Here is a 26,966-nt window from a genome sequence, read left to right as displayed (position 1 = left end):
ATCTACCTCTGCCATTGCATGTGGCTGTGATGAGGATGGTCACAGGCTGTCCCTGACCTGCAGTTACCTGCCTGAAAATGGGCAGAGGAACCAGGTGGCATCCGTGAATGATGAGCCCAGGAAGTACCCTGAGCCTCTGAACGGAGGTGTCCAAAGGCCTCAGCCCCAAGGGCAGTTTCGCTTCCCACTCTGCTGCCGCACCGTCATGCCCAACCTGCCAGCTGCCCAGGGCTGTCCTCCTTAGGAAGTCATCATTCCCTGTGGCAGAGAACCCGAGGTTCCTGCAGTGAGCTACATGGAAGTGATAATGGTTTCTTCTCTTCCTGCATGGTTTGCACCTGTTCTGCCTTCAAGCAAGTAGAGTGCTACATGTGGCATGGATATTTTTGTTTCTATTCTATGAATAAAAATGCCAAGATCTAGAAGAATGAAGCAAATTAGGTGGGCAAGGCCAGGGCTGGAACTCAAGTCTCCTGACACCCAGCTCAGGGCCCTTACACCATACCAGGCTCTGTTGAGAGTGTCAGGCATCTGAACAACCTCCACACATTCCTCTTTAATCCCACAATCAGGTCCCTTGGCACCTGCATCATCAGGGCCCCTGCATCCCTGAATGGGGAGGCTCAGATCTGAGGTAGAAGGGAAGGGGCTATGGAGCATTAGGGCAGATACATCAGAGGGCCTGGAAAACCTCAGTCAGGTGGGGAAACAGGGAGGACCTACACCCACAGGAAGTGATGCCCTGTGTTTCCAGAGTGAGGGCCATTTGTGGGATTAAATGACAGAGCCCAAAATGGAACAGAATATCTAAGTTGGAAGAATGATCCACCCTCCAATTTGCAGATGAGGAGACTGAGCCTGAGATTTGACCTCAGGCCCCTGTTCTCTTCTACCAGTTCAGTACCCCCCTTACTGATACGGCCTCTTTTTGGTGGGCAGTACAAGAGAACAGTTAAGCTGCACTGAGCACTTACAATCTCGGTCTCATCAGGCTGCACCAACCAGCAGGCAGGTAACTGGGGCCCTGGAATGTTGCAGAGAGGGCCCCAAAGTCCAAAAGGATGGGTGAGGCCTGCTGTTGAGTATGTTCAAGGTGGGGAAAAAATCACCATCTCGGGTGCTTTTAGGCCTCACATGTCCCCTTGTCCGGCTTGGCAGGACACGGAGAGGTTTCAAGTCCGAAGTCAGGAGCTGGAACAGAAGCTGTTGTCTAAGGAGCGGGAGCTGGAACAGCTCATCCAGAAGCAGAAACGGGTAGGCTCCAGTCTGTGCCCCCACTTACCTGGTCTCACCACACCCTCTGCTGTGGCTCGTGCCCACTGTCCCTGCCATTCATTTAAGGACATCTCTTTTCAGTCTGAGAAGAACCATTTCACTGTATAAAGGTAGCATTTAGAATCACAGATGGTCCCAAGATAAAGCCTTTACTTCCCCATGGCCAGGTGTTTAACTTGAGAAGTTATTAGGAATTCTCCCTTGAAGTATCGGCAGGCATGGTCATATAATTGTGCCCAGAAGCCACCCGAATGCCAAAAGGTCCACTCGTTTCCTGCATGCTGTACAAGAGAAGAGGAGAATGCTGAGGTACAAGGGACATAGTCACTGGTACCTTGGGGGACGCTGCAGACAGTAAAGTCTTCCCACCAGGATGGTCATGGATTCCTCCAGCTGGAAGGGGCTCTTCAGAGGTCAAAGTTTCCTTCCCCATCTTCCCCCATACGAGGTTCATCAGCCTCCTTTGTGACTGTTCCATCATTCTGCAAGACGGGTGCAGGCACCACACACCCCTCTGATGCACATGGGTCCCCAGTAGGCATGCTGGGTGGTGCCCTGTGCAGGGCAATGTCCGGGAATGCCTGGCTAATGACCTCAGGAAGATTCATTACCTTAGCAGACCTCAGGCTCACAGCCTCCTCTCCAAAGCAAGGGCTCATGGGAGAGAGGACAGAATGCCACTTGTCCTCCTGTTTTTTTCTTCTGCTGGAAGGAATCCAGCCCTGGACAGACCCAGACACATTGCTTCTGTTTGAATAGAGAGGGCTATTTTTAGCAACACATTAAAATAAGCTTGAAGACACCTCATGCTAAAGCTGAAGACTGTTCCCCTCCTGCTGCTACCCAATCTATGGATTTTGGTTTCTTTCTTCTGCAACAAGATGATTTCAATTCCAGGAACTGCCAGGTGCCTTCCCATCCCCCTTCCACAGCCATACTTTGCTTCTCCTACTCTTTCTCCTCCCCACTATTATGCATCAAGTCCTTACCAATTAGATTTATCCCTCACATGAATGATTGCCACTCGATTTAATTACTGCATGCTTACCAGATTACACAGAAGCCTCTTGAGAGTCACACAAAATTCCTCATTGTTTCTTCCTCCTCCCCTCACTGGCCACATTCATTAAACTAAATTTATTATAATAAATTTGCCTTGGTTTGATGCTTCCTCTAGTGAGAGGGTTGGAAGCTCTGTAAAGCATAATAACCAGCTAAGAAAAGCTGCAGTTATACACGTGCAGGTTTTCAGTTGTTTTGGGAACATGAGAAAGGGTATACATTGGTTTGACCTGTTTTAGCTATTTCTTATGAGTTTTCAGCATTTCTGGCTACCATACAAGGCTTCTGTAGATTAAAGGAATTGAACTTATGTAGCTGAGAGAAGGAAAGGTAATAGATGGATTTCTTCTCAATATTCAAAATTGAAAGGATGTTTTTAAAAGGATGCCCCTTAGCTGTTATCCATTCCATTGATGGCCAAGGAGAAGAAATTGGCTTAAAGGACAATAGGAAGGATTTACAGTAGATCTCTAGGCCATTGAAGAGATGACCATTGTTGAGACTATTGTTGAGACCATTGATGAGATGATCATCATCATCATCATCAAGATGAAAGATGCAGATGTATATGGAATTTCCCCTCCTAGTAGCCCTGTGGAGACAGTGGGGAGATGAGATGTGCACTGGAAGCTCCTCCTGCCTCTTAAAGTGTACACATGTGAATGAAAGACTGGGACAATGCATATGGAGGCTTGGGGGCAGTGAGGAGGACAGTGATGGTCCCTGCCCACCAAGTAGAGAAAGCTAGGCGAGGCCATGCAGGCCAGCCTGACAATGGTGCTTGCTGACCACGCCTTTCTGTCCCCATTCCTTTCCAGCTGGAAGGTCAGTGCACGGCCCTGCATAATGACAAGCATGAAACCAAGGCCGAGAATGCCAAGCTGAAACTGACCAACCAGGAGCTGGCCCAGGAGCTGGAGCGGACCTCCCGGGAGCTGCAGGGTGCCCAGCAGCAGCTGGAGAGCCTCCAGCAAGAGGCATGCAAGCTCCAGCAGGAGAAGGAGATGTGAGTCTGGCCTTCTTTACCCCTCAGTGTTCTCTAGCTCCTTCCTTGTGGTGAGCATGCTATCTCCCCTCTTTGACAGAGACCCTGACCTCTTGCCTATAAAATGGGAATTGGGCACCTTGCTCCCTGAGATCTCATCTAGGATTCTGAGACCATTAAGCAGACCAGTGCTATGCTGAGCATAACTTAGGATAATAAGAAATATCCAGCTCTGTTCTCGGCAAATTTATTATGTGATCAGAAAGACATATTATCCAACCAACAGATATATTGCAGCCTGTGAGAAAATGCTGAATGCGCGGACAGACCAAACATGACTGTCATAATTTAGAGAACTGGGGGAACAAAGTGGACAAGAGTGATGCCCCAAAACTTCTGAGGCTGATATATAACTCAATAGGACGTATGACTATGCCCTGGAGTCTTTACTCCAGTTCTGTGGGCCCATGGGGGGAGCCCCACGTCTCATAGGGCTGGGTTTGCTAGTGAACTGCTTTTGGTGCCCAGCCATGGGGGTCAGCTTGTGAGGCAGAGGCATTCCTGAGAAGAATCAAGGTGCAGGTCTGTATGTTAAACTAGAGAAGCTGCTGAGGAACATCAACATTTATCTTGTTGTAGGAGTGTTAGGTTTTGAGACCAAATATATTCTGAGACCCAGGGAGAAGAATCTCACTCATTTATTTATTTATTCATTTCTCCATACATTTATGTGTTTATTGTTTGGCAAATATTTATTGAAAATTACCTTTTGCCAGGTACTGTGCTAGGCATTTAATATACCTCACTTATGTCAATAATTCAACATTATCTCATTTGACCTTTACAGAATCCTGATGTGGCAGGCTCTCTTATGATCAACTTTGATTTATAGTTGAGAAAACTGAGGTTCAGAAGTTTTCAGTAGCTGTGATGCTTAGTGCCGGATTCATCTTCCTGACTCCTCCTAGGGAGTACTGAGCCAGCTAGAAAATATTTATATAGGCATGGACTGGCCATCATTCACTCACTTGTTTGTTCACATGCTCATTCATTTATTCATCCATGCATTCTGAAAAATGTTTTCGTGTGCCTGGCCCTGTGCTGGGTAAGATGAAAAGTCTGATTGCAGAGGAAAGGTCAGCGTTACTTACCAATGTTTGGTGTTATACATATGTTCACTCTCCTTTTCAAAAGTGAAAGTCTTCAGTCTCTCTGACTGTTGGCAAAATCATGGTCCATTGGCCTAAATCAAATGTCCTACTGTCTGGCTCATGTGTGATGTCTTGCATTATGTGGGATTGATTGCCTAGGATGTATTTGGATTTGAAGTTTTATCCTAGTAAGATATTTCCAGTTAAATATATATATATTCCCAAGTAGCTGACGTATAACAAACCCCCCCCCCATTCCAATTCTTGGTTGAGCAGTGGAGGGACAGTATATTTCATTGTAAATAAGTAAAATCAGTTCCTCCTCATTGAGAATAGGTCAAACAAGGTACAGACATTTAACTTTACAAACATAATTAAAGATTCAAGCTCTTAAAATTCAATCAAGTTCTAAAAGCAACAAACATCTGAAGGCACATGCATTAGAACAGCAAATGGAAATGAGCATCCAGCGTGGAGTACCAAATCACGACATGAGGATTAAAATCTTCCCAAAGACTTACCTTAATTAACCGAGCCAGAGATACAATCTCTGGAGGTTGGGAATTTAAAAAGAAGGAAAGAGGGTTAGGAGGAAGGGATCAATGATCCCAGAAACTTCACTGCTTGTTTCGGAGAAGCTGGCAGTGTCCTGTACAGCCAGAAAGCATGTGGAGCCCAGGAGAGTATGCCCTGCCCTGTCCAGGGAAGTCAGGAAAGAAGGGAGTGAGACCCGTAGCTTCTTCTCTGTAGAACTAAGCCCCAGACCCACAGAACTGATAGGACCTTAATAGTCTAACCCATATCTCATTTTATAAATGGGGAAACAGGCTCAGAGAGGTATAGTGGCTGACCCAAAGCAATACAGCTAATTAGTGTCAGAAAACAGGACAGAGCCTAGTACTGATGTCCTCTGCTTCTCCTGACAATGTCTTGGGGCCAATGCCTCTTTGGAGCAGCTGGGAGGGGAAAGGGTAAGGTTCAGAGACAAATGGACTTAGTCACTTAGCAGCTGGAATTCTGAATAGACAAATTAATTTTCCAAATCTCTGAAGTTGCTCAAGGAAGGAGAATTAGATTTTAAACTAAGATAAAGAACAATAGAGCAGGAAAGACATTATAAAGATGAAGGTCAGCAAAAAAGCAGCACCTCTCTGTTTACTTTGTTAAGTTTTATTTGGGGTAGTTTATGACAAGGCACAAAATTCAAATAGATATACACAAAAGGATATGCACTTACAAAGAAGTTTGCCCCCACCCTGCCCCATCACACCTGGCCTCCAGCCACCCCAGTGCCCCCAGTCCCGGGTTCTGGTGGATCCTTCCAGAGTATTCTATGCATATGCAAGTGCAAGTGCAAGTGCACACACACAATTTTCATTTACGAAACGGTAGCACATTACTCTGCATTTGCCTGCATCTTTCACTGGGCAATATCTTTTGGAGCATGCTCCACAGCTCATCCATCTCCTAAAAACAAAACCAACAGCAGCTCCCTAAAGGCAACCATAAACCTCTCACCAACCACTCTGATGAAAAATGGCAGGTTCTCTTCCTTTTAGTTCACATATTACCAATATAAACTTTTAGAATGTCTAGGTTAGAAGGACTTCAAGGTCATTTAGTCAAATATCCAAGCACTATTTTTCCCCCAGAAAAGCTTTCCTTTTTGTTAACATGAAACAACCTGAGTATGTGTGTCTATTTGTATACATACACAGTTCACTCTTGAACAACGTAAGATTGCACTGCATGGGTCCACTTAGCTCATATAAGTGAGTCCGAGCAGTTCACACCCAGATTGGCCAAGGGTTGACTGTTTTTTATCCATGGTTTGTAGAAATCTGTACGAGTGGAGGGCCAGCTTCAGTTATATGGATTTTCAACTGCACGGGGGATTGTTCAAGGGTCAGCTGTATATCCATCTATCTATATCCATCCAATTGGATGTATGTTTACTAGACAAATGGACAGACATGTATTTGCATCAACATGTAATATAATATGTGGGTGTTTATGTATATGGGTGTGTGTGTGTGTGTGTGTGTGTGTGTACATACATCTCCAAGGGTCAGCTGGTTTCTATGAAAATGGGGCCAGAGGAGACCGGGAACACCTCATCATTTAGGAATAGCTCCCAGTCAAACACCCTGTGAATACGCAGACCAGAGATCTCCAGTGACTGGTTTTCCTTAGTAGGGGGCAAATCTGTGTGCTCCCTGCTGCCCCCAGAGAGAAGAAGGACTGGGGCTGGGGGCCGCACAAAGAGGGGCCAGGCAAGCTTGGCTCCCTGGGCACAGAGGCAGCTGATAGCAGCTCTGACTCTGCTAATCAGAGCAGATCCTAGACGGGGGCTTGGGGACCCAGTTTGGATAATGTGAAGTACATTGTTTTCCCTCAAGATGAAATTAAATATAATTGGTAATAAAATGTTAGGAATTTGCAGCTCTGCAAGAGCCAGAGAAGTTTTGTTGCTTAATTAGGATTGTCTGAGGTGAACTTAAAATTTGATTCAGTCTTTTATTGTCATAAATTGACTTTATAATTATTCTATAAATGGGAAAAATCCCACCACAGATACCTCTTCAGGAATAAGTCTTATGGACCGGCAAGCTGGTTCTATTTTCACCAGCTCAATAATGGCATTGACAGGGTGGCAGAGGGGTGATTGTCCTTGTCCAGCCTGGTATGTGCACTGTCCAGGTGCCCTCACAGAAAGTGACAAATTTATCAGGCTATAAGATGCTCCTTACACTAAATGCTGTGCTGCGGTTTGGAAATGTGGAACTTTGGATCTGTTGCATGGACCATGGTGCAGAGCACAGAGGAAAGGATGGAGGTAAAATTGTGGCATTAATCAAAGTTTATTTTACTGTATCACCCAATTTTGCTTTTTTTCCTTTTTTTTTCTGAGTGGTGTTGAGACCTCTCCAACTTACCCCTTCCTCTCTCCCTCCCTCCCTCCCCGCTTCCCTCCATCCCTTCCTTCCATCTCCCCTCCCCAGCCCTCCTTTCTTTCTCCCTGTTGCTACTTGTGACCTCTGCCTGCATGTCGGGCCCTGCAGTGTGGATATAGATATAAACAAACTGGACACACACCCCTACCTTGCTAAGTTGCCCTCCGGCTACCCCATTGTAACTCTCAGCTTTCCTCTCCCTTCCTCAAAACTCCTGGTATGACTGGCATGTTCACACTGTGATACAAATGACTGATTACAATGGATACGTTGAATCCCTGCTTTATAGCTAGAGATAAGAAATCTTAAGTTAAAGAAATGAGTGACCACTTGTGGAATTCCAAATATCTGGGAACAGATTGAAGACTTGGGGGTAGGTGAAGCAGGAAAACGATTCTTCGAGAGCTCCCGGAAACGAACCAAACCAGCATCAGGGGAAAAGAAGACCAGTTCTGTTCTCACCCTCCAAGTCCAGACTGGAGAAGAGTTTTGACTCTAATTCCCTGAACTGTGGGTTGCAGGGCCATTTGGAGCCTCAGAGAACAGCGCAGTTGTCATAGAGTTGTGTTTGCAGGTGGCGTGTGGGTGGCTGTGGAATCAGCAGGTTTGGGGCGAGGAGGTGTTGATTAGGACGCCGGATTGTTTGTGTGAGCTGGGAGAGTTGTCCAACTTCTTTGACTGTGTCTATAAGCTGGGGATAATTTTACCTTCCAAACAGAGTGTCTGTGATGACTGAGATCATGGCTGTGAGCACCTGAACGTGGCAGCTGTTCTCCAAGGAAGGGCATATTCCTGTAACCCCTCTGTCCCCAGTGCAGGGCACTGCCTGCTGGTCGTGTGAGGGATCCTGGGCATCCAACCTCAGCACGGCACCTCATACCCTATAGCTCACACCCCCAGAACAGTCACTCATCACTGCTGTTTGTCTCCCACTCAGGGAAGTGTACCGTGTGACAGAGAGTCTGCAGCGGGAGAAATCGGGGCTCCTGAAGCAGCTGGATTTCCTCAGGTGGGTCAGCACTGGATGTGCTCTGAGAACATGTCCCAGACACCTCCGGTAGGGGGGCCAATCTGAGTCTTCCCTGTCTACAGGCTGGAAAAACATAGCTATTGAGACAGCACCCTCATTTCCCTGTCCTTAACATATTGTTCAGATGGCTAGAGTACCCTTTCATCTTCAACAAAACTTAGGAAAGTAGGGCAGTTGTTAATACAGGAGTTAACTAATGAAGAAGTTGATATTAGAGAAATGAGGTAATTTACCAAAAGTGACACAGCTACTTACTGGCAGAGCCAGAATTGAGATCCACATCCAGTTGATGCTCTTTATCCTGCCGTACCATTACTGTCGGTTGAACACGTACAGGCATACCTTGTTTAATTGTACTTTACTTAAATGTGCTTTGTAGATACTGCCTTTTCTTTTTCTTTCTTGCCCTTTTTTTTTTTTTACAAATTGAAGGTTTATGGCAACCCTGAATTCAGTAAGTTTATTAGCCCCATTTTTTTCAAAGGCTCAGATGTTTTGTGGCATTTTTTAGCAAAAAAATATTTTTAAATTAAGATTTGTACACTTTTTTAGACATAATGCTATTATGCACACATAGACTACAGTGTAGAGCAAACATTACTTTTATATGTACTGGGAAACCAAAAATTCCATGTGACTTGCTTTATGGCGATGTTTGCTTTATTGCCGTAGTCTGCGATCTCCAAGGTCTGCCTGAAAATGAGTCAAAACAGAGCATCCAGAAAGCAGTTTCCTTAGCCTGCTAAAACTCATTATAAATTCAGAGCTCATTGGTCTGGAATGTGCCAAAAAAAAACAAACCCACCAAACCTGTATGGCGAAAGATGGCATTTCAGTTTTGCCAGCGAGGTTTCTAAGCGACTGTACCTTCTACCTGCCAAACACCTCCTGGGGAATGGTGATGCAACAGGACTCTGGGTCCTGATTTATAAAGTGCAGGTGGTTTTGAAACAGTTAAGTTATGAAGTTTTTGGTTTTTTATTTGAACACAAGGTAAGGTCACTGTGTCTGACATCCATGATGCTACCAAATTGAAAAGTGCTTCAAACTGAATGCATTTTGGACTCACCGCACTCAGTGCATGATTCAAACAGGCCCCCAAAGGCCAGGGAGATGAAAGAGGTACTTAGGTGGCCAGAGTTCTCCTCCATTTGAGAGAAGATGTTGATTCTTAGGAAGGCTTTAGTGAAAGGAAGAGAACAAGATGTCCAAGGACAAGTTTTTGTTTGTTTTCTCCCCCCTTTTTTCTATCATACTTAGAAAAAATAAAAGGGCAGATTCAACACAACTGAACAGAGGGGAGTGACAAGGCAGCACTCTACAGCTGCTTAGGTCTTTTTAGTGGAAACTAGCATTTGGCCGAATCACATGCCTGGAGCTACCGTGTGGTTAGCAGGCTTAAACTCTGTGGGCCAGAGAAAGCCAAGATGTCGAAGGGGAGGCCCCAGAGCAGATTTTATCCTCCACAGAGAAGTCAGCAGCTAGTGACCCAGGGCAATGGGGAAACAGAAAATGAGGAGAGAAAGTTGGGAGTGGGGTGTGGTAGGGAGAGTAGTGAATGTGGGAGGGTTGGGGTGGTGGAATCAGGACAATGGCTGGATGTGACCGGTTGAGAAGTGGGCCAGCCTCCTGAGGGAAATGGGGCAAATGGAAGAGATTTCAGGGCACTGAGTCAGAAACATACAGTTTGCAGCTGGATCTGGCTCAAGACGCAGCACTGCCCTCATTACCTCTGTGACCTTGGATAGTTGACTTAATCAGTTGGGGTCTTAATCTTCTGCCCACCTCTCAGGCTTCTTTTGAGAAGTAGATGATAGGTGTTAAGTAGCAATCACAACAGGGGAGTGATGTGAGTGGAAGTCCACACAAGTAAAGAGTCTAACATTCCTTAAATACTGAAGCTTCTGCATGGAGATGGCTACACAAAGCACAACAGCAAACTCTCTGATGAAGATGTGGCTCCACAGGGCTCCCCGAGCACTCACCCAGGTGCAAGGCTGTGAACATCACTGCCGGCACAGAGGGAGGGTCCTTCCAGCATGTGAGGCTCCCTTTGCCGTTCTCAGAGTTTATAAGATACCTTCCTCATCCCTCCCAACTTGTTCTGAAGGCCCCAGCTGTGTGCCTGCCTGCTTGTCAGATGCATGTGGCTGGTGCAGAGCAACCCCGGCATGTTCTGCATGTTCTGCACACCGGCAAATTGAGGTCGTTATTCCAGCCTGTTTTGGATCTATGCCTGTGGTGAGCAGCACACTTAGTAGAGCTCCTGCCCATGGTCTGTGCCCAGTAAATGGCCACGTTATAATGATGACGGTCTGACCACGGCTATGCCCTCCCTTTGGAGAGACCTATAAATGTATTACAGTATTTCTCACATGGCATTTCTTATCCTCCCCTCCCTATCCAGCTACTTTCCATTTCTTTAATCACTTTCAGCAGAATTTTCAAAACAATTATTTGCACTTATATTCACTGTCTCCATTTCCTTTCCTCACATTTCCCCCCACTAGTCAGGCTTTTTCTACCACATTCCACATTGGAAAGTAGAGCCAATGACCAACATGGTGCTTAAAATATTGGCCAGTTCTCAGGGCTTCACCCTTGTCCCCAGCAATCTGTCCTTGGCATACCCCCTATAGAGCTTCTTTGAAAACCTGAGTCAGATCAGGACACTTCTCTGCCACCTCACGCCCACCCCTCCCCATGGCCTCATCTCTCATTTGGAGTAAAAATTGAAGCTCTTGCTGTGGCCCACAGGCCGTGAATGGTCCCCTCCACCCCCTCTTTTCTCTGATACTGTTTCCCACTACTTTCTGTCCAAGCACTCTGCTGCCCTTCCTTCTGTTCCTCATACATGCCAGGTGTACCCCAGCCCCAGGCTCAGCCCTTGCAGGCCCCTCTGCCTGCAGTGCTCTTCCCCCAAATGCCTGCAGAGCTCCTCTCCCCACCTTTCAGTCTCTGCTCAGATGCTGCGTTCTCTGTGAGGCTCCCCTGACCACTCTGCTGCAGCACCACTCCACCCTCTGGCATGCTTTATTTCATTTTCGCCCTTTATTTTTCTCAGCAGTGATTATATCTGCACTAAAGTACAAATTCTCTGAGGGCAGGAGCTTTTTCCTTTGTTCATTGATGTAACCTTGACAGCTACAACAGTGCCTGGCATGCAGTGGGTGCCCAGAACATACTAGTTGAGTGGGTGTGGGCATGAATGAATGGTTCAGAGAGGGCATGCAGTCCCCTGAGCAACTTATAGGTGCAGCTGGAGCTCCTCGTCACCCTCTGGGGAGGGCTCTTTTGTTGACAGTATAGACCAGTTCTTGATGTGAACAGCTACAGGTGCCACTAGCCCATTCTCTCTGTCCCCCTTCCTCTGAGCTGATTTACATATAGACTGCCCTCTGCATGAACCACAATCACTAAGGAAAGAGATTCCACATACTCCCTGGGCCTTCCACACCAAGCCTTCCTCTGTACCCACCCAAATGGCAAACTGGCTGCTATTGACTCTATGTATCCCAAACTCCATGTTTAAATAGATTCTCCTTTTCCATCACAGGGAAAGGAACAAGCACCTTCGGGATGAGAGGGACATACGTTTTCAGGTAAGTGCCCAGTGCCCCCTTCCCCTGGGGAAAGACAGGGACTGTGGCCGGTGGCAGCCAGAACCTGAGCCGGAACTGGCCAGGAATGTCCTGAGGCTCCGGGTCTGGTTGCTCCTTCCTATATGGGCAGGACCATGGCATATGCTTTTTTGAAAATAATAAAAATACAGAGTGGCCTCCTGAGTAACAGTGTGTTAATTTTCCATGAAGTCATACGTGTTCCTCTTGGCATAATGAGACAGAAATATCTGGGAGGGGCACACATTTCTTGGACACAGAAATGGTACTTCTCTCCATGAGATAGTGCACTTGAAATGTCATGGTCAATTTTCAATCACAATGCTTGCACTTTTATTCTTCATAAAAATTTTGATTTCTTGATGAAAATTTGCATGTTTACATTGTCATAGAACAAAATTCAGAATGTATGCCTTACAATTTACATAGTTGATTTTATGTCTAATTTTTTTACCCTTTGGGGACCCTGCTCCTCCAAACCTGAGCTCCACACTATATACTTTCCCAAATAGCACGACATCCTATGTTTATTTAAAACTCTTCTGGCTGGGCTGCATTAAACAAATCTAGGATCCCACGTGCCCCTACATTTTCCCCTTTTAGACAGTAGTGGTTGGATGCTCTAAGGGAAGAAAAATGGGAGCAGGACTGATTGGTATGAGGTTTCAATTATTGGAATGATCGCACCATGAATTTCACGTGTGTCCTTGGCAAGTCATTTGTCTCCTTGGACCATGACCCTGACTACCATGTGAGGAAAGGGAATCCCTATCCTTTTTTTTTTTCATATTGTAGGGATTTTTGAGAAAAACTCTTGAAAAGAGGCCTTGCACTGAACCCTCAGCTGAACAGTGGTCTAAATGGAGGCAGCCAGAGGCAGCTGGTTTGCCCTGAAGGAGGCGCTCCCTGCTTTAGGACTGCAGACCCCTGAGGGGCCTCACTCCACCGTTTCTTTTCTATCCCTGACTGGTGGCAGACATCTCTGCTGCCCCCTGTGTGTGCTATTAGAGCAAGGCTCCAGCCTACCCGTTTGTTTGATGATGATAATGGTTAGGATTGTTTTAGAAGTAACACTGAATTTATTTTTAAACTTCCAACCAAATGTCATCCTAATCCTTTGAATTTGTTTCCCCTCACCTGCCAAACACATTTTGCATTGAAAAGGAAATGGACTTAAGCACCCTTGTGGGGAGTAGAAGAAAGGGATAAAATCATGTTCATGCTGGATAATAATTAAAGATTAATTTGGAATCATTATTAGCATACCCTCAGGGGCCCTGGGAGTCTTGCCAACCCCCCTTCAGGATCACTGGGAATCGTGGGGACGGCTCGTTAATAAGAGATTCTTCCTGTGATCTGACTCCCTCTCATCTCCTGGAAGACATCTGTTAGGGAGCATTGGCAAAGTGGGTATAAGCTACCACCCCACCCAGGCTCTCCGTCACGGATGTGTGAACAATTTATCCATTCCCAGCCTATGTCCACCAAAGGTCTGAAGTACCTTATGCTAGCTTAGTAGCTGTGGACAGGGCACTGGGTTAATTGATCCTCTGGGCTGCTCTCTTTATCAGATCTGAGGCTTTGGGAATAAAAGGATCTGGAGCCACACAGGAGAGTGTGATTTAAAGAGGCACAGAGTATTTTCTGTTCATAAATGTTTTCCCTATGCATTCCACATTTAGCTCTTCTTGTCTTCTTGCAAATTATCAATAGTCCTGTGAAGAACAATATCATGGACCCCAGGCTCTAAACTGTGTGTTGGTTCATTGGGTTAGATTATTATACAGGAAGTGGAGGAATTCTGGTGAGAAGTGATACCAAAAGGGAAGTGCAGGTGAGTGCTGGCTGGGAGACCAGAACATAGCTTGCTAATTTCAGAGTTTTGTTTAGAGCCTGACCTATGAGGTAGGAAAGTTGAGCCCTTTCTGCTCAAACACTGGGACCAATGAGCAGACATGGATCTGAGGGCCATTTGTGTTTCTACAGAAAGATAAGGCAGCCAAGGCAAACACAGCTGCTTCCAAGGCAAGCAGGAAACAGAGGTCTGGCTCTGTGATAGGCAAATATGTGGACAGCGGAGGGATTCTTAGAAGGTAAGTCATCCTCTCTTTGCTCATACATTATCTGTTTGTTGGCCTGGGACTCACTGGAAACAGGCCTTAGCCCGTGCTGAGCACAGACTGGCCCTCGAGAAGCAGCCCTGGTGGGGAAGCCTGGGGTCAGCTGTGCTCACTGCCCTGGAATCTTGGAGGACATGTCCCTTCCTGTCCCGACATCTAAGTGGGAAGAGCACTGTGCTAAGTGAGCTCCTAGGACAGGGCATGGTCTTTTCCGTGCACCCCCTTTCCACATGTGTGCCTGAACAGAGGGGCTGAAGAGCAGCTGTAGATAGCAGAAGAGAGAGAACAAGGGAGGGAGCTCAGGGGTAGAGGTGGAGGGTGTAGTGTGACGATGCCCTGCGGTCTGTTGAGCAGAATGGATGCAGTTGGTTTTTCAGGGACATGACCACTTGATCTCTAAAGGGCAATTAAAGCGTCATATGGAATCTCCAATAGTTGAACTCCTTTACAGAAAAGAATAGGGCCTGTGCTTGACAGATTCCTTTCAATGATTCATATTTAATTAACTCAAAGATGGCATGTTTTGTTCCTGTTGGAGAACACATGATTGAGTCCCCAAAGGAGGGGATTTTTGCTTATTCAGAGACAAGCCAGTCCCCTTCTTCTTCCTCTTGTTGCCACATACTCCATTCATGTTGATGGTCATAGACAGGTAGAGGCAGCCAGATCCCTCAATGTTAGATCTGGGGAGAAAGCATGCTAACTTGTCATCTAGGAGACACTGAGGACAGGAAGTATGAAATAAACAGACAGGCAAAGGGAGGTGACTCTGGGATGTCAGACAGCTGATGAGTCAAGTTTTGGACCTGATCATTGTGAATTCCTTTCTAAGTAGCTGAACATCGAGGCAGAATTTGGGAGCTAAATTTGTGCAATACTTGGCCTATTGGTTCCTCAGAACTGAATATATTCATTGATTCATTCATTCAACAAGCATTTGCTGATTGCCTGCTTTGTAGTACACCTTCTTTTGAGTTTTGTGAAGATTCCAAAGATAGATTAGACATGAATCCTGCCATTAATATCTATTATCATGTGCCTACCATGTGCAAGATACTGCGCTGTGTGCTGGGTATGCAGCAGTATGCAAAATAGACCCTGTCTCAGGAGGAAACAGACAATAAGTGAGTAAACGACAACTTGTCAGCCTGAGTTCCACCACAGGCTTCGGCTAAGGTGACTGCTGTCTACTGCCAGCACGCAGCATTGGCGGAAAAACAAAATGGAACTTACTCACGCTAAGCTGAAGGTATTACAGAATGTCAACGGTGCTTGAGAATTTCCCAGATAAAAAGCCTTCTCCAAGAAATGCTTTTTTCCAGGACCATTTCAGTGGCCATTTCTGTTTTGGGTGTGAGGCCTTTGAAAAAACATGCTGTGTGGCCACACTTGCTCACACATGCACTCTTATGTGTGTGAGCAGAGTGAGAGTGGGTGGGAATAATAATTTTGTTCAAAAGCAGATAAACAGTAGGCTTGTTAGAGTAGAAAAGAAATTTGTTAGAAAGAAGACAGTCAGCTTCTATTAAAAACTGATCTCGTAAAAAAGTGGAAAGGCCCTTGAATTGCTACAAATTATTTTTTATCAAGGGACCTACAATAAGTCACCATTTTTGTGAGCGAACAATATATCTTAATTTATCTTTCAGAATGGCATTTAACTTCAGAACAGTGATACATGCATTTTTTTCCCTTCCTACTGTTGGTCCTTAGGGGTAATAAATACGGTAATTCAGAGGGGAAGTTGAAGGAGGCTTCTCTCTTCATGTTCTGTGTCCTATGCCCACCTTCTTTCTCCTTTGACCTGTCGCCTCGCTACTCCATCCAATCCACTTCTCTAATCCTTGCATGTGTGGTGCATATATGTATATGTGTGTGTGCACATGTGCAGAGGGGTATGTGTATAGCAATTTGGGACTAAAGGTCTTCACTGTTAAAACTTCTGTCCCCTTTAAAATACTTCTCAGCTTCAATTGCTCACAAAGACCTGAGGGGAACACCTGTGCCAGGAAGGATCTGTGAGACCTTTGCTCCCCAAAAACTCTGAAAGTACAGCTTCTGCAGTGGCCCAGCATCCCTGCACTGCCTGCTGCTTCTCCTCGTTCTTGATGCTCAGATGCTTCTGAAAGTAGACATGTACTTAAGCTCTGAGGCCACTTCCTCCCGATTCTGACCTGCAGGGTCGCAGAAGGAGAAAGAGGAAGGAAAGAGAGGCAGGTCGAGTTACCCTGCCTAGCTTCCTTCTGACTCAAAGCCAGATCTCAAGTGGGCAGCTGCCTCTCAAACATCTGATTAGTGGGGGCACTCTGGAGCGGCAATCCACTTCCATTACATTGCCAGGGGCTGCTTTGCATGTCTTTTTTTATGCATTGTCTTATTTGTGAGGTCAACAGGGCAGCGGGTCACATTTTACAGTGAGGAAACTGAGGCTGAGGTGTTTTATGTAGGGACACAGTTAGTTAGGGCTGGCATTAGAACCAGAGCCGAGACCACCTGATTGTTCACCCAGGAACCTTTATTTCCAGATCTGTTATGCTCCTTTCTTCATACCCCTTTCTTCTCCATCACAGCATTTCTCACAACTTGTAAACATGTATTTGGCTGTGTCCTTATTGCTTTAGTCCCTCCACTAAGCTGAGCATTTCACGAGGACAGGGGCTTTGTCCATTTGTCCATGATGGTGACATTAGTTTAGTACCTGGCAGACCATCATCACCTTCACCATAATCTTCATCACCTGCACCATCATCACCCTCATCATCTGGCACTTACATAAATATGTTGAGTGAATGAACTAAAGAATGCTGGGTCTGTTAGTTCCTTTCCTGGAAATCTCTGCCCTCAAGGCATGGTGCCCTTTCGTCATCTGTCAGAAAAGCTGTGTGGCTTCCATATTGATTCATTTTACAATTTTCTTCCCGTTCTTCTTTCTTCCCCACCCAAAATAGCCAGTCAGAGGAGGAAGAAGATGGGCTTGGCATTCAGAGGAGGAGAAGCTCCCTGAGCCTGAGTGGGTATCCCCTGACAGAAGAGGAGCCAGGAACCAGGGAGCAAGGGGCTGGGGGTCCACTCCCCCGGTCATTCCGCAGAATCATCTCCATTGAAGAAGACCCCATGCCTCAGCTCCTGGAGGGCAGCTCTGAGCGGCCACTGAGCAGATGTCCAGAGGAGGAGGAGGTCTTCAACCAGGGTGGGAAAGGGCAAACCCAGCAGGCCTGCCCTTCTCAGCTCATGCCCACATCTCCCCGAACGCAGCCTGTTGGGAAGGAAGCTGTGTCTAAGGTAAGGGCACATCCCACCTTGGGGTCAGGCATTCCCCCTGTGCCTTGTCCAAAAGGCAGCCCAGGAAGGCAGATGCAGCTGGTCTTGTGAGTCAACATATCTGTGTCCTTCCAATACCACCTTCCCCTGCTTAGCTGAGTGTCTTGGGGGGCACTCAGGGGTCCTGGTGAATTCTCTTCATAACTTCTGGTGTTTGCCCCACTCCCTGACATATGCTTTCTTTCCTGATTCGATGTAACACTTAAATCCTGTGTCCCACTGGAACTTCCCCACCAGATCTTCCTCTAACCCTGCAGGAAGAAGGAGGCCATCCAAAGCATCTCCTCTGGTTCAAAGTGGTGATGTTCCTATCCAATACCTTGTTTGTGACCTGGGCCTAGGAATAGGCTTCTTGAACATCCCTCATCCACTGTCCACTTGACCCTCTAAAACAGCTTTAGAATTGTCCGTGGAAGTGTGAAAGAAGCTCCTTTCTGCACACTGGGACAGCCCTTTGGAATCAAGTCCTTGCCACCTTGAGCATTTCCATGGCTGTATTAGAATGTATCACAGTAAGACTCCTCTGGCCACTGTGCAGGGCCTTTTTGGCATCAGCTGTCATTCTTGGGTCCAGATTAAGATTCATGCTTACGTATCACTCCTCTGAAGCGTGGAATGGTGGAGGCCCAGTGCCCAGGGAGAGTGAAGAAGTGGGTATCACCCACTGGTGGGTGAGGCCCCTGCCCCTATCTGTCAGCACACAGACCTACACATGTAGACAGGGAACACCATTGGGGTTTTCAGTACCCCACGCCTTCCCCCATATGTGAACAAAGTGTCAAGAAGCCAGGGGTAAAGGGGAAGAGCCAAGCATTGTGTCTGCCCTGGCATCTGATCCTCGAAGTCATCTGAGGAGGCGTCAGAAATTTATTCTTCCTTCTGGCAGACGGGGATGTGAAGCCCAGAGGGGTGCAGGCTGGCCCAGCCTTCTCACCCTGCTCTCACACATTGTGGCTCCACCAGGTTGGGCTGCCACCTCGCTGGGGACAGAAACTGCGGCAATAAGGAAATATGATCTACCAGGAGCCATGTAACAGCCTCAACAGAGGCTCTGCTCTTCGGAAGGTACTGCAAGGCAGGCCTTCCATGCAAGACGGCTGAGCCAGGAACTGGTGCGACCTTTCTGGAAAGTAGTCTGATCATAAGAACCAAGAACTTACAAATGTCACATCCATTGAACTAGCAATTCTACTTCTAGCAATTTTTTCTAAGAAACAACCAAAGTCAGTCAGACACACTTAATGCAAGAATGTAAGTGTATTATAGCAAACAATTGAAAAACTAGTAAGACATAATCTATAGCATATTAATTCAATAGACTATTACACTGCTGTTAAAAATCACATTTTCAAAAAAAATTAGTGACCCACAGAAATATTTATAATTTAATAATATATAAAAAGAACAAAATAATACTATCTCAAGTCTCTCTCAATAAAATATATGTTCTTTCATCTATATGGAAAAAAGCCTGGAAGAAATGCATCAGAACATGAATAGTGACCACCACAGGGTGGTAGGGGAGATTATAAATGATTATTATTTTCCTTCCTACTTATCTGTATTTCTTAATCCCAAAAATTGCATGCATCGCTCTTACTTGTAAAGCCTTTTTTAAAGGGTGGAAAAGGGAACAGCAGACCTTTCTGCAGCCCCCTTGCCCCAGTCCAGTTGGCTCACAGTGGATCGTTCCCAGAAGGGACACAGGTTAAGTACATGAACATGAGTAGGAGTTTGCTGTGCTGTTCAGCCTGGAGCTGAACCATCAATAAATGTGTTTATCTTCTTTGGCCTGTAAAGAAATGAGTGATCTGCCTGGGGGTGGGGGTGGGGGTGGGGTCAGGCTGAGGGTCAGGTACGGCCTCTGCAGCCAGGACCCCCCCTCCAACCCTGGGCTTCCTAGGCCTGAGGATGCAGATTGCTGCTGGGAGCTTTAGTCTCAAACAAATTGCAGTTAGAAGCACAGAGGCTGAGTAGAGATAGCCGTGAGCAGATGCCCTTGGTATTGCAAGAGTAAAGAAAACGAGTCAGGGGGCATAGTTTTTAAGTGGGGAGTATTTTTTAAGTTTAAATTCCTGTAATTGACTTTGAATTCCTACTTAAGTACTGTATGGAATTGATTTTTCCCCAAAAGCCTGTTAATGGCTTTTCTCTGAAACTCAAGTACTGCTAAGATCTGCTGCCACTCCATTATAGTATTTACTCAACAAGAGGAGCTAATTCCCCCAAATCTATTTCTAAATGATTTAAAAGAGTTTCCTCATATGGCCCAGCAGTACTCGGCTAGGCCTGAAGGCAGGACTGCGGAGAGTGGAGAGTGAACAAACAGCTCTCCTTAAGGAAGGATGGCTGGGAGGAAAGGAATGATCCTTTGTGAGAAGGTGGGGCCTTACTTGGTCTCTCTCTCCCTCAAGGTCTAAGCAAGTCCATTCCTGGCTGGGTTTCAGTATTCCAGACTAATGGAAGGCCAACCTCCAGCCCCTCCTGCTGCACGGCAGGAGAGAAGGAGGGGCAGTGGCTGGTGGACCTTGCTCTGCCCAGTGGCCTGGTATCACAGATTCTCAGCCTACTAGGTGGAGACTGTCTTGCCTGTGTTCCCAGGGCATATGGGGAGCCTAGATGGAAGCTGGTGAGATGGGACCAAACAGCAAAGGGCAAGGAGGCAAGAGTATCCTCTGTCTTCAAATGAAAGGGCAGGGAAAAAAGCCCCTACCCCAGCCTGGGCTGTCTCAGCCCTGTGGCAGAGAGAAATCTTCTTTATTCTGTCTCCCCTCCTTCCTGCAAACACCCCACCTTATCCTCTCTTTCACCCACTAGAGAATCTCTGCCTCTGCTTTAAGCCCCAGCTCAGAGTGTCTGCTCGGTGGATCCTTGGCTCCTCCTCCCTGATCCCAGAGCACCTGGATGGAACATTGTGTTGAGATTGTTTGTTTCCATGCCTGCCTCCTTCACTCCACCATAAACCAGGCCTCCTCCCTGCATCTTCAGGCCCAGCACAGGGCCTGCAACACTGTAGGCAGACGACAAATATTAGTTGAATGAATGTCTTTCTTCTCTCCTGCTGATGCCCTGAGCTCAAAGCTACCCACATCCCAGACTGGGTGGCCTCCCGGTGGTGGTGCAAAGGCCAGGTCCCCACTCTCCCCTGGACACCTTGGGAACAGGGGTCAGGCAGGTTGTGTCAGGAGCAAGGGCTAACAACCATTCCAGCAGCTGGCCACAATGTCTGCCATCCACAGGAGGAAGGCTCTCTCTCCACCCCAGACCAAGTCTTCAAGATTGTGTTTGTGGGGAACTCTGCCGTAGGCAAGACATCCTTCCTCAGGAGATTCTGTGATGACCGGTTCTCCCCGGGCATGACAGCCACTGTGGGTAAGTTCTCACCCCTAGACTGGGCCCCCTCCAGCCTCTGGGAAGGGGCAGTTGTAAGAAAGGGGCTGAGGGAGGGGTATGGAGCCCAGTGGGAAAGGCCCTGGGCACTCAGGGAGAGGAGGCCAGTCTGCTTACTCCACAGTGAGGCTTGGAGGGACAAAGTGAAGTCCACCTCCTGCAGAGTACCAAGCTCACTCCAGTGGGATGGGACCACTGAAAGCTTCCTATGTCCAGCAGGAGAGGAACTGAAGTTGGCAAAAGTAGACTTCAGGCCTCTGTACCCTTGCTGAGCCTGTCTCCCTTTTGTCCTTCCTTCCCCACCTTCGGCAGGACCCTGAAGCTCCTGCTTAGGCTCCCCACCTCCGCACTACAACTCGCACTTCTCCCATGGGCCAGCTGCTTCTGTGCCCTGCCTCTCCCGGTGTAAGTGTGTGTGGGTGGGTGGGATGGAGGACAGTGCCCTAGATGGCTTCTTTACCCAGCAAATGTTACCCGTTCTACACAGAGGGCCTGCTGGGTGACAGCTGGAGTTCACTGTGGGAGCTCATTAGGCCCAACTATTAGTGGATGATCATGGCTGAATGCGTTCCACTTTTGGGTAAAATGTTATTTAGATAGAGGACCTTTTCTCTTCTTCCAGAGTTGTTCATTTTATTGGAATATGGGATGAGCTCATAGGCATATTGAACTTCTTATCTTTTACCAAGTAGAATCACTTAAGCAAAAAATAAATCCATTGAGTGCCTACTATGTACTGTTTAACCTCACTGATAAGTCAACTATATTTGAAAATATGATGATATGATCTGAATATTACCATGGGCTTTTATACACATCATTTCACTGTATCATTGCATAACTCAGGGAGGTAAGTATTGTTATCAGCCCAATTGACTGATCAGGAAACTGAGGCCCAAAGAGGTTAAGAGGCTTGTCCACATTCCCATTAGCTGGTTGGTATAGACACTGCCCTCCCCCTCACCCCACACATACTCCTTCTGTTCCATTCATAGTGTTGCTAGTAATACTGAATTGTACGTGCTCAGCACTCAGTATCAAGGTGTACATTTTTGAGGACACTTTCCTTCCACTGGAGGTGGACAGAGGTTGGTGCAGGTTGGGGAGGCTGCTGAGGTGCAGTGGGGCATCAGAAATTCTGAATCTTTGTCTCACTTCTGCCACTAACCAGCTATGTGACTTCAGGAGACATGTTCCCTCTTTCAGCTTGAGCTTTTTCTCATCTGAAAAATGAACGGGGTCACACTAGACTGCTTCCAAACCCAAGTCTCTGTCCAGGCCATCTTTGACCTTTGGCTGTCTGACAGCTGGCCCCACAAGACAAACTTTTCCTCCCCCAGAGCTCTTCCTGGGGAGACCCCATGTTCTTCCTCTCATCCTGAACTGGCCCTTCCTTCCAGCTTTGCTCCTCCAGATGGGTCTCTTCCCACATGCTTCAGGGTGCCATTCTTACTGCCATGCCTTTTTGTATGCTGCTATCACATCTGGAATATCTTCCTGTCCCCTCCCTTTTGCTCCATTTCATCCCCAAACTGAGAGTACCCCAAAATGAAGAGTGGGGACCCTGATGGGAAGAAGGGCAGGGCCTGTGAAATAAGCTTGAAAGGGTCTGGCCTTGCCTGGCCTAGAGAAAAAGGGCTGGAGCTAAACCACATGTGCCAAGCATGGTGGTGCAGGAAGCAGCAGCTGTGGAGGCAGACTCGCCTTCCCCAGAGATCAATCAGAGGGGTGTGCCCCAACAAGTCATGGCTCAAGCACAGGCCCATGGGAGGCAGGAGGTGGATGCCAAGACCTCAGGCCCTCAAAGGTCCCCTTGCAGGCATGTGCCTGTAATGCCTCTCCTATTGAAATCAGGAAATCGGGGGTTCTGTTTATATCTTCAACTCGCGCCCCTGAGATAGAAGTTTCTAAAAAGAAAAAATCAGACTAATTTGCACTTCCCAGGCAGCCTATTATGGAAACACCTACAATATAGAGAGAAGAAAAATATCAAAGGTTCCAACTCAAGAATGCCCTTTATCACACTGTGCAAAATATGCAAGAGCAGCGACTCACATCAGTGTCCCTGCCATGTGACATGCCTTGCTCTGGTGCACAAGTCAGTACGCACAGTCATACCAGCCACCTGAAAGGTGCTCTCTGTAGGGAGACAGAAGAGCCACAGAGTCCTGGCCCTCTAGGGCCAAAGCAGTCCAACCCGAGATTAGAGCTCTAGCCAACCCCCTCTCCAAGGCAGCAGCCCCTGAATGATGAACACAGCACTGACACACTCAGGGCCCCCTTTAAGCTCACCTCCATCATCAAAGGGAGCTTCCTGGCTTCCCACTGCCTCATAGGAACATGACATGTGCTTGACTCCTGGCTTGTGCATAATGTAAGTTCTACAATATGGCAGTGTGCCTTGAGCACCCTGCCTACACACTGCCTTAGGACCACATGATTCCTTCGATAGTATGTGCTTAAGAAGCCTTCTGGGTGTCCTGGAGATATTGAAAGATGGTTTTTACAGAACATTGGAACTCATTTTATAAATGAGAAGACTGATTATTAGAGACCAAAACTCCCTGGAACCCAGGACTCTGAGTCCAGTGCTCTTTCTTCTGCTCCACATTGGGTCACAGCCCTCTGCTTTTCCCAACAGAATGCACTCTGTCCTTTCTTGGCCACCAGTTGGGTCTCTATCCCACTCCCCGTCTTATAGAGAAATCCCTGGAGTTTGCCCCATGACAACTTGCAGGCATTCCCACTCCCATGTTCTCCCACTCTAAATGACACCTTGGGCCTGTCTTGACCCCTTCCTGGAGTTCATCACCAGCTCTAACCCACACCACCCCACAACACTGCATACTTTGTGGTGACGGGAGTTTCTGGTTTCCAGTCATCATTCAGGAACCACTCAGGTTGCAAGTTGGAGGTCACCTCAATGTGTTCATTGAATGTGATAGCTGAACAGATCCTGAACACCCAACTTGTCCCTCCATGCCCTCTATCACACCCCAGTTTACAGATGAGGATAGTGAAGCTCCCCAAAATGAGATGAAGTAGTATCGTTAAAGTCACATAGCTGGTCAAAGGCATAACTGAGACAGGAACACAAAACATGGTCATCTGGCTGCTGGGATGTTAGAACTGGTGGTGTTCTCAGAAGTCAGTGTAGTTCAGTCCCTCTGGTACCATGCTACTGTGTTGCCTTTTCTGGTGGACTTGACTCTTTGTGTCTCTACTGCCCCCATTCACCCACGGACTTATGTGCTTCCTGGACCTGCCTGTCTGAGGCTACAAAGAGAAGGACCACTACCTGGCAGGGACTCCCACCAAGCTCACCACAGCATGGATCCCATTTTTCCCAGCACTCCTTGGTACACCTCACTGTCTGCAAGATAAGCATCCTATCCTCCAGCAAAACATTTTGCCATTGAGGTAAAACAGGAACATGAAGGCAGTAGAGACCTGGTTGCCCCCTTGCCTTTGAGCCTTTTCATTGAGGAGAGGGCTCTATCCTCCGGGCTTCCCACCTTGGGCTGGCTGGTTTCAGATCAGGCCTTGAAGGTGTGTGGACAGTGGTTGGTGTTCTCCTGAGTTGTTGCCAGAAAGTAAGCAGTCCCTTCAGTCTCCCAGGGCACAGACTGGGGAAGTCCTTCTAGTTTTAGCTAGGAAGAATGCTCACCTTGGATTCAGCTCCCAGCCAGTTGTAATGCATTTGGATGGAAGCACTTAGCCCTGGACTTTCTAGGTAAAATGAAGCTGTCAGGTGTCCTGGTGCCCAGGGTACTGGTGTAAAAAGAAGAATGAACCTCAGAGCTGGGTTTGCAACACACTGCTGCTGCTGACGAGCTTGGGCAAGTCATGCCATTTGGATTCCTTTCTTCATCTCTCATAGGTGTGGTGGGTGGTGTGGGGTGCATGCACATATCTATGTGCATGTGTATACATGCATGTGCATGTGTGCATGTGTACATGTTCATGCATGCTCACCTGTGCGGGGGTAACTCACATGGATGTCACAGTGGGAGTGCTGTGAGGATGGAGAGATAGCACATGAAACTAGAAATATCAAGCATTCCACTCATGAGTCAAACTGTTCTCTTCTGTACCCTCACAAAGGCACTGCTCCCTCTAGCTCTCACCCATGAAGCTCAGGGCCCCCAGAGTCACTCTGGGAGCGGTGACCCTCCCACATGTCCTCCACTCATGGGCCCCAGTGCCCTGGCCTTGCCTGGGACAATGGCTGGGATGACCTTTCCATTGATTGCCTCCTTGTTGTCTCTTTAGACTCCTGTCTTTTTTGGTGCAAGTTGCTATTGTTCCTCCCTAAGCCCTCCAGGGTGAGGACCTCAGAAGCTGGGCCTTTTTGGAGGTGGTAGGGGATACCCTCTGTTTCCAAGTCTGATACCTTAAGGGTCAGAGACTTTTTGAACCTCATTAAGCACTTGTGAACATTGTTAAATGATGTAGGAAATGGGAATATCTGTTATCAAAGAAGTCCTGAGGGCCACTGTGAGCACAGAATGCATGTTCCTGACCTTGTCCCCTCTTTCTGTGGTCCATGACTCCAAGTAGAGTCACTGCCTCAGAAAGACAATTGCGAACGGCCCAGTGGCTTGGATTAGAAGCTCTGAGCCCATTTCAAGGGTGAATGTTGCCTTTGATCTCCTCCCCCTTTCTCTTTCTTCTCTTCTAGCCCTCCCTCCACCTGCCACCCCTTCCCATCCTTCTGCTCCTCCACATACCTTTGCAGTGGCTGATGGAAGTCTGAAAGTATGACCCATCCTCTGGGATATTTTAACATTATTAGGGGAGCTTTGAAAGTGATTTTAGGGAGAAAGAGAGGAAGAAAGGAAGGGAGGGAGGAAGGGAGAAATTTTAGGACAGCCTTTCCTCCTCCTCCATTTTTGCAGTGAAGGAGTAAATTCATGAATAATAACAATTGTTTTTGCATTGGCATATTGCTTTTACATGTGCAATCTCATTTAAACCTTATTATAGTAACCCTCAAGAGGGTATGGATTGTATTACAGTGGAGAGCCTGCAGTTCACAGAGGTTAAGTGACTTCATAATAAATGGCAGAGATAGAATCAGGTTCCACACCTCCCTGTCCAGCACTCTGTCCATTTCCCCACATCACCTCCCAGGAGCTACACAGGATTGTCACCTTTGGCCTTACATGATTCCAGACATGTTGGGGCATCATGTTCTCATTTGGAAGTAACAGGCCCATTCCACCTTACAGGCATCGATTACCGTGTGAAGATGGTGCATGTGGGTGACTCTCAGGTGGCCTTGCAGCTGTGGGACACAGCCGGGCAGGAGAGGTGAGGAGCCATCCCTGACGTAACCCTGCCTCCTCCACTCCCCCAGTGGGGCTGCAGGGCTGGGCTGCAGAGGGGAGACTGTGTTTCCCCTGACCTATGGCCCTTTGGTGGCAGGTATCGTTGCATCACTCAGCAGTTCTTCAGAAAGGCCGATGGCGTCATCGTCATGTATGACCTCACAGCCAAACAGTCCTTCCTGTCGGTCCGGCAGTGGCTGAGCAGCGTGGAGGTGAGCTGGTGACTTCCTAGGAGCACTTATGCTGGCTTCCTGCCTTTCCTTTCTTCTCTACCCATCTCCTGCCTGGCCCTCTGCTCTTTCAAAACCTGATCAGTGCCCACATCCTCCAGGAGCAAACCAGCTCAGGCATGTGTGCACTCGTGTACCCAAGTGCCAGTACCAAACTAGCTGCTGGGGTCTCTAAATTGACCAAGACAGACATAGTCCCTGTCGCCATAGATGGGACATAAAACACACACACAAACACACGATTCCACCAATAATTGTGTCATTGGGATTTCAGTAAGTGCTCTGAATGAAAGGGACAGGATTAGAGGAGGGCCACAGAGCAGAATGTCAAGGAAGGTCTCCCTGAGAAATGGTTGTTTAAACTGAGTTGCAGCTGTGCTGTTGCTCCATTCTCACCACCACCTCCCCCACCCCTGTGTTTTTCTAGCTCCAATAGACCCAGCTTTGCCCCATCCGAGAGTGACACCACACAGTGTTTGGGGCCTCAGTCATGCCCCT

At 47.3% G+C, this 26,966-nt stretch overlaps 1 protein-coding gene across 8 annotated transcripts in view; it reads left to right on the top strand.

The window, feature by feature from the left end:
- Positions 1 to 26,966, top strand: part of CRACR2A (calcium release activated channel regulator 2A) — a 139,277-nt gene that overhangs the window by 98,045 nt on the left and 14,266 nt on the right. For 7 of the 8 annotated variants that reach the window (XM_036018540.1, XM_036018537.1, XM_036018536.1 and 4 more), the window contains 9 exons: positions 1,159 to 1,254; positions 3,156 to 3,343; positions 8,365 to 8,436; positions 12,014 to 12,059; positions 14,064 to 14,170; positions 17,146 to 17,479; positions 20,758 to 20,890; positions 26,140 to 26,221; positions 26,336 to 26,450. In XM_036018540.1, the coding sequence (XP_035874433.1) occupies positions 1,159 to 1,254; positions 3,156 to 3,343; positions 8,365 to 8,436; positions 12,014 to 12,059; positions 14,064 to 14,170; positions 17,146 to 17,479; positions 20,758 to 20,890; positions 26,140 to 26,221; positions 26,336 to 26,450 (1,173 nt within the window). The remainder of the gene's footprint in view (positions 1 to 1,158; positions 1,255 to 3,155; positions 3,344 to 8,364; positions 8,437 to 12,013; positions 12,060 to 14,063; positions 14,171 to 17,145; positions 17,480 to 20,757; positions 20,891 to 26,139; positions 26,222 to 26,335; positions 26,451 to 26,966) is intronic. The other variant, XM_036018543.1, reaches the window with a different exon arrangement.

The sequence above is a fragment of the Phyllostomus discolor genome, chromosome 2 (assembly GCF_004126475.2).
Source record: "Phyllostomus discolor isolate MPI-MPIP mPhyDis1 chromosome 2, mPhyDis1.pri.v3, whole genome shotgun sequence".
In the NCBI taxonomy this organism is placed as follows: Eukaryota; Metazoa; Chordata; class Mammalia; order Chiroptera; family Phyllostomidae; genus Phyllostomus; species Phyllostomus discolor.
The sequence above is the reverse complement of the archived record's forward strand: the minus strand, read 5'-3'. Positions and strand labels throughout refer to the sequence as shown.